The 13056-nt window shown below is 37.0% G+C and overlaps 1 protein-coding gene across 2 annotated transcripts; it reads right to left on the bottom strand.

Moving 5' to 3' along the window:
• Window positions 1–155: 155 nt before the first annotated feature.
• Window positions 156–12985, bottom strand: LOC117783069 (TGF-beta receptor type-1). 2 transcript variants are annotated; one of them, XM_034620245.1, is made up of 8 exons: window positions 12205–12985; window positions 11754–12071; window positions 9994–10111; window positions 8820–8962; window positions 3849–4079; window positions 3330–3563; window positions 2741–3264; window positions 156–2680 (listed from the first exon to the last, which is right to left on the bottom strand). In XM_034620245.1, exons 1-8 carry the CDS (start codon window positions 12395–12397, stop codon window positions 2498–2500), a joined length of 1944 nt encoding a protein of 647 aa, XP_034476136.1. In that variant the 5' UTR covers window positions 12398–12985; the 3' UTR covers window positions 156–2497. The 2 variants fall into 2 exon arrangements, with proteins under 2 accessions (XP_034476136.1, XP_034476137.1); XM_034620246.1 differs by lacking the exon at window positions 8820–8962 and adding an exon at window positions 7114–7247.
• Between the last annotated feature and the right edge of the window lie 71 nt (window positions 12986–13056).

The raw sequence follows: 13056 nt of genomic DNA, 5'->3' as shown, positions 1-13056 counted from the left end.
TGCCAGTAAAAACGCAGCTTAAAGCTAAAAGTTAGACTCTGTTTACACTTTCAACGCTTTTGTTTGTTTGTTTTCAACAGTACACCGTAAATGCTCCACATACGTTACACATACCAAATACCAATTCACATTCGTCGCTTTTCTCTCATACTTTCTTTATCTCTTCCACATTCTTTCTCTGTGTTAAGTTACGTTTAATACACATTACAAACACTTTTACATTTCATTTTCTTAAAACTTTCATTACACGCTTGAGCCTAACAACTAAATCATAGTTTTAAAATTTTCTTTTATCATAATTTCCAAACCGTAATATTGGTTTCTGATTTTCTCAGCTGTAAATAGGAAATTAATTTTCTTTTATATTTATTAAAATGTTTTGCGCATTGTTTATTAAGTCTTTTGTGAGAGTTATTTCTCTTCGGTTTTTATGTTTCGGTTTGTCTGTCAATTTTAACTCAGTACTGTTTAAGTTGCCATGATTTCAAGTCAGTTTCGAATTTTAATTTCGCCCGAATAACACTGAATTGAGTTCTGATTTAAGCCATATTATTTCTTAATTATTTGTGAGTTGATGACAACATTCTTAAGGTTCTTAGGTATTTAATTGGATTTGTCTTTTCAGCAACTTGTGGGCATGAGGGCAGGGGGGAGCTTTCGATTATAGTTAAACATTTATCAATTTAACAATTGATCTCATTTTGCATTATTATTTACACATTATATAATTACAGGAATATTCATCGTAAAAACTTAAAAATACGATCTGTTAATTTGCAAACGGAATATGAATAGAACATTCAGCAAATTACAATTACTTATTACAATTACAGGAAATGAATTAAGTTTAACTTAAAGTTTAATTCGTAATAAATTGTTATATAATTTTTAGTTGTTTTGGTGTGCCTAAATTAATAGGAAATCAAATTTCGCAGGCCGAAAGTCATAACAATATAGTTATATATAGTTTTTCTCGTTATACGCATATCAAATAGAATTATAATTAATGATGCTTAAAATGTAGTTTATGTAGGTTAAATTAATGGCTTTAATTTTATTATTAGTTCACTTTAATCTCGCAGCGTTGATTTTGGGAATAGAGGAAACATTTGATGTTATATAGAAACTACTATTGCAGGCTTATATTGTGGTTGAGTGGGTGAGTGTGAAGGGTTTTAGACTGGTGCAGACATATAAAACATTTAGTTCTTGAAGAGTTCAACATACAATCAAACTTCAAACTTACACGACAGCTCTGGTAAAATGACATAAAATTACATTTCCCTCAATATTTTTAAACATTTTGTTCATGAAACATTCAGAGTTCCTTTTGATGCAATTAAATATAGATTGTTACATTCCTTTATATCTTCATATCTTTAGTTTTGTATTATAATTACTGTTTTAATAGGAAGAACAAGCTTTGGTTATATAGAGGGGAGAGTGCATTCCAGGATATGAAAACAACAACAGAAATTACTGATAATGATGTTTGCTAAAAGAACTTAAAAGCAAGCGATATCTTTATATATAGATTTATTTATATGTATGTTTTTATATATAAAATGTATGTCTGTTTGCAAGCATGATTAGAAAATTGCGGCATGCAGCATGTGAGCAGGCGGCGCGCCAATTATTATTTAATCATCGGTTTTGCTATCTTTTTCTTTCTTCGATATTATTTTGTTTTTTTTTTTTGTATCAATTTTGTTCTTATTGTAATTCGTGATTTCCTGAGTTTTGTCAACGATAAACGCCTAAAAAATGTGTTGGATTCTCTCATCGTATTTATAATGGTATATAAACGCTACATGTTCTATATTACTAGATTGATATAATGCAGCACAAAAGTTGTCTGCAAGTTGCAATTCGTCCTTTTTAATTCATATTAATATTTTATTTGTAGTATTTTTTCTTATTTTAAAGTTTTTATTTTTTGTAGGGGCTTTGTTTTTCTCTCACTGCTGCTCAGTCTTGGCAAAGTCTATTAACTGTATGAATTTTGTTATAGTTTTGTGAACAGTGGCTATAAAAAATATACTTGTACGTATGTGTATGTGTATCTGTATGCATATATGCCTGTATATATTTAGGCCCTAATCGCTTAGCACTAATGGCAGTGCGACGGTTTTGTGGCGCGCCGCTTTCTGCCCCTTTCTGGCCGTGAAACTAACACAAATCTCAGCAAAAAATTTCAACAAAATATATGTACAAAAGTACAAAAAGTACAAATTATAAACATAATTAACTAAAAATGATTACAGTTCATATGCAAAGCGGGAGGGGGAGGATTGCTATTTGTTAGACCTAAGTATTTACAAAATATTTGTTAGTTGTTTGTTGTGCTTGCTTCGATTATCTTAGTTATGTTTAGATTTCATTTTGTTTTTGCTGCTTGTCGCTTGAAGGTAACACGGGGCCAGGTTACAGATTACACAGGTGCGATGTACACAGTTAAATTAAACGCATTCCACTCGGCTACGCACTAGAGCCACAATCAGTTCTTGACCTTGTCCTCAACACGTATACTGGCTAGAGTCTTTTTGATCCGCAGCGCGGTCAGACGTGCCACGGGATTGGGATACCAGCACTCCTTCATGACCTTGGCCATGTTGTGCAGCACATCAGAGGCATGCCAGCGATTTGGAATATTCGGTCGGCTCTTCTCAATGCAAACCACCTGAAAGCAAGCAATCACATTTAAAATATTCCCTTTGAATAGTTAGCTCGTCGTAGTTACCTTTTTCATCTCCTCAATGCTTGGATCTGGCTGCACGGCATCCCAGTAGGGCAATTGATATTCCTCAAAGATCATGCCCATGTTGCAGCGACGTGCTATTTCCCAGAGTATCAATCCAAAGGCGTACACATCCGCCCGCTTGTACGAATCAAAGTGTTGGGCATTCATGCTCTCGTCCAGAACCTCGGGCGCCATATAACGCTTGGTGCCGACGCGATGCGTTGACGGTATGTCCACAGAGTCATCTTTCTCCACATGTCGCACCGCCAGACCCAGATCTCCAATGGCACAGCTCAAATTCGATTTGACCAGTATATTCTTTGACTTTAGATCGCGATGGGCAATCGCTGGCTTTCCACGTGTGCCCACAATATCCATATGCAGATGTGCCAGACCAGTGGCAATGCTTAGCGCCATATTCAGCATCGTGTTGGTGTCCACAGTGTGCGTCGTTAGATAATCAAACAACGAGCCATTCTCATGATAGTCCGTGACCAGCCAAAGTTGCGTCCAGGTGCCATTATCTATTGTCGGAATAGGAAAAGTTTTAACAACACTTACATAACAATAAAAAGGCAGACAAACTTACCCTTATTATCGGCTGCTATAAAACCCAAGATATTCTCATGCCGCAGCATAACAGTCTGATATATCTCTGCCTCACGAAACCACGAGCATTCCTCTCTACTCGAAAATATCTTGACGGCTACATTCTCGCCACGCCAGCGACCGCGCCACACTTCACCAAAGCGTCCCTTGCCAATAACGTGGCACAGTTGCACTTGCCGTGCAATCGAACGTTGCACGAGTAGCGGCAGTCCAGCTATAAAGCAAATAAATTTAGTTATTAAAGAAAGAACATTAAGAGGTGGTTTGGTTGCAAAGTTGAGTAACATTTAAACTTAAGATTACGTCAAAAAGCTTCAATTAAAACTTAATAGCTTAACAAGTATTTAAATAACACAGAGTTTTAAGTATATAAGGACTATTAATTCAATATTTTTAAAAGCAGTTCTATTTTTACTGTATTAATAGCAATGTTATTATTAGAATTAATGTCAATTTTTTATTATTTCATTTAGTTTTGTTTTCTTATCAATTTACCCACCTGAACCAGATCCTGACGTGGTCATCTCAATAATATCATGCAGTGTCGTGTTGCCATTCAGTATGGGATCATAAACAGAATCCTCCTTGGCAAAGGGTCGTCCGTTGGCCAAACGCTTGCGACGCTGGCAATAATACCAAGTCATCGTGCCAGATAGACAGATAATTAAAGTGGCGCCCACAATGATGGCCACCAATTCCCAGCTGCTTAGCGTCTTATTAGGCAGAAAATCTAATCGGAAAATAAGCTTGATTATTTTAAAGGTTACTTGGAAGCTTGGGAGTTATGCAAGCTGCTAAATCTGAGCGTGAAAATTAATGGAAAATTAAATGCCAGAAAGTTAGTGAGTACTTTAAGGTGAAGACAGCATGCTGTAAGCCAACAGTGATTATAGTTTATAAATATAAACAGAAACATTAACCAAATAAACTTATGGTGCATGCTAACTAAACAGTTAGTAGTTGGTGCTACTGCGTGTGTTGGGGTGTGTGTGTGTGTGTGTCTGTGATTGTGTGTTATCGGTGTGTTGTTGTAATTAACTAGGTGCATTTTTTACTAACCTGCTTATGACTTTTGATATTTATTTACAAACCTTTGCATACTTTGCGGCGCAAACTTAAAAGCTACAGAGCAATAAACTGAAATAACACATACATACATATATACATACATACATACACACGCACATACATACACAACTACTAATAAAATTTTTATATGAGTGCAAAAAAATAAGATTGTTGCAGACAACAAAAACACAAAAAAATGCGGCCATAAATGAATGAAATGAAGCCGGCTGCTGCAGCCAGAGCGACTACGACGGCGACGTCGACTGCGACTGCGACGTTGACAGCGACGCTAACATTGCAGCGTCAGAGTAGAAGCAAATGAATGAATATATGAATGCACGATTTGCATAAACAGACGCAGACTGTAGAGAGCGAGAGAGAGAGAGGCGTAAAACGACTGTGCTGTCTGGAACGACGACTGTTTCTGTTTCTGTTTCTGCTTCAGCTGCTGCAGTTGTTGTTGTGGTTGTTGCTGCCCCCCTTGAGACAGTTGTTGTTGTTGTTGTTCTTGCCTACTTCCTTTATTTTAATACAGTTGTTTGGCTTTTTTTATGTGAGTCGTGTCGTCTTTTTAACAAGTCAATATGAATGATGCGAAAGGTCAGCAGACAACTCGAAACACAGCAAAGCGACAAGTGGGTGAATGGAGATGCGGTAGGTGGTGCGATGGATACAGCAACACAAGGTGGCGGTGACGGTGGAGGTGGAGGTGGAGGAGATACGTCGAGGCCACACAATCAACGCAGACAAGGTGAAATACACAACAACAGCAAGTGTGAGTGCAAAGTGTGTAGTTGAAAGAAGAACGAGAAATCCCAACAAACACAAATATGTTCTTTTGAATACCCTTGCAGAGGGAACTTCACAAACTTCAAAATGTCATAACTTTGTCAATTTTTATCCGATTTCCTTTCGGATTGTCAATTTTATCGTTATTTGGCCTCTATTTTTATTCTGCATCAAAATTGGAAAACTTAATTTTTCTTCCCTCACTGTCAATTTTTTCCATACTTTTCCCTTGACACATTTCCAAAAACTTCAAAATGTCATAACTTAGTCAATTTGTATCCGATTTCCTTTCGTATTGTCAATTTTATCATTATTTGGCCTCTATTTTCATTCTGCATCAAAATTGGAAAACTTAATTTTTCTTCCTTCACTGTCAATTTTTTCCATACCCTTCCCTTCACACTATTCCACAAACTGCAAAATGTCATAACTTTGTCAATTTTTATCCGATTTCCTTTCGGATTGTCAATTTTATCGTTATTTGGCCTCTATTTTTATTCTGCATCAAAATTGGAAAACTTAATTTTTCTTCCTTCACTGTCAATTTTTTCCATACTCTTCCCTTCACACTATTCCACAAACTTCAAAATGTCATAACTTTGTCAATTTTTATCCGATTTCCTTTCGGATTGTCAATTTTATCATTATTTGACCTCTATTTTCATTCTGCATCAAAATTGGAAAACTTAATTTTTCTTCCTTCACTGTCAATTTTTTCCATACTCTTCCCTTGACACTTTTCCAAAAACTTCAAAATGTCATAACTTTGTCAATTTTTATCCGATTTCCTTTCGGATTGTCAATTTTATCATTATTTGACCTCTATTTTCATTCTGTATCAAAATTGGAAAACTTAATTTTTCATCCTTGACTGTCAACTTTTTCCATACTCTTCCCTTAACACATTTCCAAAAACTTGAATATGTCATAACTTAGTCAATTTGAATCCGATTTCCTTTCGGATTGTCAATTTTATCATTATTTGACCTATATTTTCATTCTGCATCAAAATTGGAAAACCTAATTTTTCTTCCTTTACTGTCAATTTTTTCCATACTCATCCCTTGACACTTTTCCAAAAACTTCAAAATGTCATAACTTTGTCAATTTTTATCCGATTTTCTTTCGGATTGTCAATTTTATCGTTATTTGGCCTCTATTTTCATTCTGCATCACAATTGGAAAACTCAATTTTTCATCCTTCACTGTCAATTTTTTCCATACTCTTCCCTTGACACATTTCCAAAAACTTCAAAATGTCATAGCTTAGTCAATTTGAATCCGATTTCCTTTCGGATTGTCAATTTTATCATTATTTGACCTATATTTTCATTCTGCATCAAAATTGGAAAACCTAATTTTTCTTCCTTCACTGTCAATTTTTTCCGTACTCTTCCCTTGACACTTTTCCAAAAACTTCAAAATGTCATAATTTTGTCAATTTTTATCCGATTTCCAAAGGAACGATAAGCTGTAAATTGAAGACTCTGCAAAGGTATAAAATCTTCGGCTTGCCAGAGAAAATCTTTTCATTTCTGTTTTCTATTTCGAGACGGCACAGTGACGCATGAGAATGTGGGGCAGAGGGGAGGGCAACACAGGGCAGGACAACAGCGAGCAGAGTGACAGGAGTGTGCCTGTATGAGTGTGTATATGTGTGTGTCTGTCGTTTTTGACTTTTGTTGCGTGTGCCACAAATTTGGATCTAAAAAAAAACGAAAACAACGCGGTGCAATGACATGGGCGTGGCTCAAATGGTTAAGTGGGAGGCGCGTCGGGAATACGCGTGAATGCTGATGTGGTTAAAATATGTATGTATGTTGTCGCTAATGTGAATGACGTATGTGTGTGTGAATGTATGTGGTTTGAATGGTTCAATGGGGTGGGTGGGTTTAAGCAACTCTCACCTGGTATAACACCATTGTAACTTTCGCGCGAATTGCAAAAATCATCTTGACAACATTGTGTGGAGGAAATCGGTGTCTTGTCATGACACCAGGCGGGATCTTCGGGTGGTAAGTGGTTTGCTAGGGGCAGGCATCTACATACATACATACATACAAATACTTAATTGTTTCGATTCGTTGTGATTTATTTTTAGCTAGTAGAGTTTAATATTGGCTAGAAGTTTAGTTACAAACTACTTAGTTAGGCGCAAAAAGAGGGGGGTAAATATAACTAGTTGCTGTTGATTTGCTGTTGTTGTTGTTTTTGTTGTGGTTGTGCAGTTGATAAGCAGCAGTTGTTCTTGTTATTATTATTATTATTAAAGTTGCAGTTTGTTGTCTACGATTAAAAACTAAATGTGGCATCAGCTGAAAATAATTTATAGCGCAGCGAGCGTGCAGCAAAGGCGTGGACTAAGAGGGGCGTGGGGGCGGGGCTTTGTTCACAAATAGAGGACACAATGGGTTTCGACAGCAGCAGCAAGGATACATTACAGTTCGAGGCGGGAATTACAATAAAACAATTTATATATAAAAAGAAATAGATCCGAAGTTCACAAAAATAGTGAAGAAATCACAGCACCAGTAGAAAATATTCCCAATCAGTAGATCAATTTTTGGTTGGAGCTAATTAAAACAGTCCTCAATAGAAAAATAATTTAAAGTTAATTACAAAACACAAAGTTGAACAACTATCGATATTTCAATATTAATAAAGATACAAGAAAACTACAAATAAAACTTTGGAACCAGTTCTTGATCAATTACAAATCCGTAGAATACAAAGAAATATACGAGTATACCAGGGCTGTAAATATATTATAATTTCATTTGCTTAACATTAATTGTTGTAACCGATCATATTGCTTTACAGTTCTAGTTTATATCAAAATTCAACAAAGGCAGAAGAAGCCACACCATGAATACCCCTACTGGATATTCGACAAAATATAATTGTACGTACTACAATAATATCAGCATTTTTCATTAAATAAGCGAAAAGTTTCAAGATTTAAGCGGCATGCAAAAGTTTGACAAGTATCCGTAAAGATAATTTTATACTTAGTAGATTACTACATACTAGGTGTGTCGTTTTTGTAGTTGTTGTTGTTGTTTGTGTGCATCATAGATACTTGGATAGTGTAAGGCAGAGCAGAGAAACAGGCGGCAAGGCGAATAACGTGCAAAAGATCAGGAGAAAAAGAAACCTACAAATCGAAGGACAACCAGAAAGCAAAGTGCAAATAGAAAACTAGATAAATAAAATATTAAAAAAATTGTGCAGCAAAAAAAAAATAGGAAAACAATAAAGAAATATTAAATACCAATTATAAGTCGACTACTAAATTGTTGTGCAAATCGAAATAAAATAATAATTATTATTTATTATTTTAATAAATTTTGTTGTGCGTTGAGTTGTGTAAAAGTTGTTGGCATACAAATAAAGTGTATAGTTGTTGTTGTTTTTGTTTGTATAGTTGTTGTGGTGCATAATTAGCAGAGAGTACAAATAAAAGGTGCAAAACCAAAAAAGCTTGTTTTTTAGGTAGAGAGATAAAGTTGTATCTTGTTGCTATAGTTTATTTGTATTTGTTGTTATTTAAATATATTTCTTTTTTTGTAGTAGTAGTAGTAGTAGTTGTTGTTTTTATTTATGATTGCTGTACCTGTATCAAATATGTTTCTCATAAGCTCTTCCTTATTGCAGAAATCCTTACTACAACAATTAATTCTATACGAATTGATTTTACTGCGACTGGAGAGGCATTCCAGAGGCTCGCGATGCAGCTCGTAAGTCTTATAGAGGCAACTGTGCAGCATAATAAACCAATACAAATAGGTATGAGTGTGTGTGTGTATAATTTGTGTGTGTGTGTGTTAAGAGATAGCAACGACGAGCGAGCAAAACGAACGTTCAGAGAGATTGTGCAGAGCAGAGAGCAAGAAAGAGAGAGAGAGCGCGCGTAATATTTGAATTTGGTTTGAATTGAATTGCCGGATGAAAAATATGTAGCGAGTGAGAGAGAGAGAGAAAGAGAATATGAAATCAAATTAGTAAAGTGTATTGTTGTTGTTGTTGTTGATTTAGCCACTGTCTTTTGGCCAGTTGCTATTTTATAATTGACACTCAGTCTGGTTAGTAGCAATCAAAACGAATTTGTTGCCAGGAGCTCGCTCTCAATGTTGTTGTTGTTGCTGCTGCTACTTTTATTGTTGTTTTTGCTGCTGCTGGTTTTTAGTATTGTGCGCTGAATTTATTTCAATTATTTATTTATTATATTTCTATATTTTGTGTTTTTTTTTTTTTGGAGGTTAGCTTCAAGTTGAACTTTCAAATTCAAACTTAACGAACGAGCATGGTAGACTTAGAAGAGAACAAGTTCAAAGAACGAACAAACTGGAACAAAGCAACTGGAACGACGTGCGTTTGTTTCTTGAATGATGGCAGTTAGATAGGAGGAGCAGTTGAGATCAGGGCTGGGCAGGGAATTATAGGATGGTTGGGACAAAAGACGTGCACACAAGATAGCGCACCTTCGTACACAACTGGCGGCTTTTTTTGGCCATCAATTGTGGCTCTATCCATGGACGGCGCATAGTATTTGATAACGGGACGCAGATATCGATTGCAAAAGTCACGATCGTTGCAACAGGCATGTCCGCCACGAGTGGCAGCTGGACGTGCCGTCGGCCCGCCATTAAGGCCATCGTTGCACCAGATGAAACGTCCCAGCGGAAAGCTCTGCGACATGTGGAGGCAGCTAATTCACACAGTTTATCAATTGATTGCCTTGTGTAATATATTTACCTATAAATACAATATATATGTATCCAACTTACCGGAAACTAAAGATTATATCGTTGTTGCTGTCCTTTTCCACCGAGGTGAAGCAATATCCATCCGTTTCGCATATGTGATTCGTTTCTTTGCAGATATCACAATGGCATTTGATTGTTTCTAAAAAAAATTGAAGAAATTTGATTAGAATATTTATAAGATAATTTAATAAAAAGATTGGTTTTTTTCTTCTATTAATAACTTATGAGTCCACCCTCGTATATAACACACTTTTAACTCCAACTATCCCAGTATAAGCTATTCAAAATCTATCTGCATGCTTATCATAAGTACTATCATCATCAGCACTTTTTATTTTATTGTGCTTATCATTACAAAATGGAATTTAAAAATATATTTTCATTTGAAATTCGATTTCGCTTAAAATAAACTATTATCGCATGGAACTGGAAATCGGAATTAGTTTGCTCTTCTTTAATAAGTATCAAGGGTTATCAGTTATTAGTTATCAGTATGATCATTAGGTAGCTGACATTTGTCGCTTTGGGCCAATTAGCGAGTCACTCTTAGCCCTATTTAGAGATACATTAATCATAATACCGATTTCATGAGCGATCGCTGACATTTAGCGCATAGAGAGGAAATAGAGGAAAGAGAGGGAGACAGGGAAAGAGGTGTAAGCTCAGGTTTCTCGCACAAAGCCAAAAACAAAAGGCATTTAGCATAATAGCAACAACAAAGCGGAGACAGACGAGAAGACAAGTGCAAAGCGGAAAGCATAAAGAACCCAGACGAAGTCGACGCTGACGTAGCCGCTGACGTTGACGTCGCTGCTGACTTTGCGCGCCAGTTTTGTTGCTGCAGTTGCATTTGCAGTTGAGTTGTTGTTGTTGCTTTAGGCTTTAGGCAAGTGCATGCAAAAACGAGGGTGGTTGAAGTGTCAGCGTCTGCTGCTGCTGCAGTCAGTCAGTCAGCCAGCCAGCGTGGGTATGAGAACTGCAGCACATTGACATCAACAACGCGCTGACGTCATGAGACGAGACGAGGCAGACAGACGGACAGACGAACAGGGGCAGGGGCAGGTGCAGGGGGAAGTGGCAATGCCAGACAGGCTTTTGAAAATCCAACAAGCTTGAGCTGTTCTTTGAGGTGTTAAAGTCACGCGAGTCGCTTTTGAGTTCGTGCGCCTCTTATTATACCCTGTGCCCATGAGACTATAAGAGCAAGAGACTTAAAATTTAATATGTAGGCTCCTGGATAACATGCGCAGATGAAGTATGTGTTTATTTTTGATTCGGACCTCTAGATCATATAGCTGCCATAGGAACGATAGGACGAAAATGAAGTTTTTGTATGCAAAATTTCTTGGTTTTTTTTAGATATATCAACTAATCTGACACAATAAACATCTGGGCTGGTTTTATACATCCTGACTAAATTTGGTTCAAATCGGACCACTATATCATATAGACGTCATAGAGACGCTCAGTGGAAAATCAAGTTTTAGTATAAAAAAGTATTCTGTTTTTTGATATATCTTAACCAAACTGAAAGAATATAAATGCATATTCATATGCAGTTGGTGTTATATATTCTGGTCAAATTCTGTTCAGATCGGTTTCCTATATCATATAGCTGCCATAGGAACAATCGGTCGAAAATCAACTTTTAGTACAGAGTACCTCGGTACAGGGTATCCTACCGTCGAGCGTGCTCGACTCTAGTTGCCCACTCGTCTTGTATTTCGTATCTGATGTCCGTTTTCTGTTTTCCGATTTGGCGGCTTTTATTTCAGACTTACTTTTCTTGTTGTGCAGCGGCGCATAAGTGGCCAATGACATTTGCAACTGGGTGGCAGCAATGGAATCATTTGTAGCTGGCAATTGTATTGACACAGCGCTGTTGTTGTTGTTGTTGTTGTTGTTGTCATGGCCGCTGTTATCAGCGGACGACAGCGACGATTTAGTTAGATAAGCACCAGCTGTTTCATTTGCTGTTGTTGCTGCTGTTCTCACTGCTTTTCTTGTTGTTGTCGTTGTTGCCGGTGGCTCTGACAACACTTTGTGGCCAGTTTTTGTTGCTTCATCTGTGGTATTTATAAGAACTTCAATTGGTGAGGCTGCAAACAAACGAAAATAAATAATACAAATTTAGGTTAGTTTCACACCTCAACAACGGTTGATTGGCAGGGGAGAGATTGTTCACCCATTAGTGCACCCATCCTCGTTAGCCAGTGTTGGTTAAGTACTTACCGCAGCTTACGTTCAGCAGCGCCAGCAGACAGAGCAGCTTAAGCAGCAGCCACATTTTAATTGTTTTTCTTTTTGATAAACGCTGACCGTTTGACATGTTATTGTTTTCGTTTTCGCTATTGTGATTTTCTTTTGTTTTCCGCATGCTCACACACACACACACACACGCACACGTGCACGCACACAAGCGCATAAGCTCAAAGTCTGTGTGGGCAACAAATTTATTTATACGTCCTTATTGACGACACAAACTAGACTATGCAAAGGAGACGACAACCACGACTGCGACTGCGACCGAGACTGCGACAGCGACTGCGACGTTGACTGCAGACGGCAACTAATTTGCTTTATATTGCGCATTTATTGTGTAGGGACTCGAAACTCGCGCTCTGCTTGCGCCGAAACGAGCTTACATTTTGTTAACAGATTCATTTAGCGAGTTAATTAGCGTAAGCAGCATGTTTTATTTGGCCATTTGGCATTTAATAATGCACTTGGCACGCATATTTATTAATTGATTGCCACAAATTTTGTTCACTTCTTTCAATTCAATTAGAAAAACTCATTCCCCATCCCACTTGGCGTAGAACTTTTCAGCCGTATTTTCATCACGTGAGTTTGGCATTTGTGTGGCTTGGTTTGCCACTAAATATTATTTACAATTGTGGCCAGTACCTTGAATTGTATTGTGCACTGTTTTGTTTGCATTAAATTGTATTATTTATTTGCTATATATGCAATTTTGTTTAACGATATCAGCGGAAAACCCGTCTTGTGTGTGAATAGCCACCAGATGCAAAAGCTGCCACCCTACACAATTTTCCGATCTGGCAACTTTTTCTAATTTAATCA

Source organism: Drosophila innubila, assembly GCF_004354385.1.
Source record: "Drosophila innubila isolate TH190305 chromosome 2R unlocalized genomic scaffold, UK_Dinn_1.0 1_C_2R, whole genome shotgun sequence".
In the NCBI taxonomy this organism is placed as follows: domain Eukaryota; kingdom Metazoa; phylum Arthropoda; class Insecta; order Diptera; family Drosophilidae; genus Drosophila; species Drosophila innubila.
Note: the sequence above shows the minus strand (reverse complement) of the source record. Positions and strands in the feature narration are given on the sequence as shown.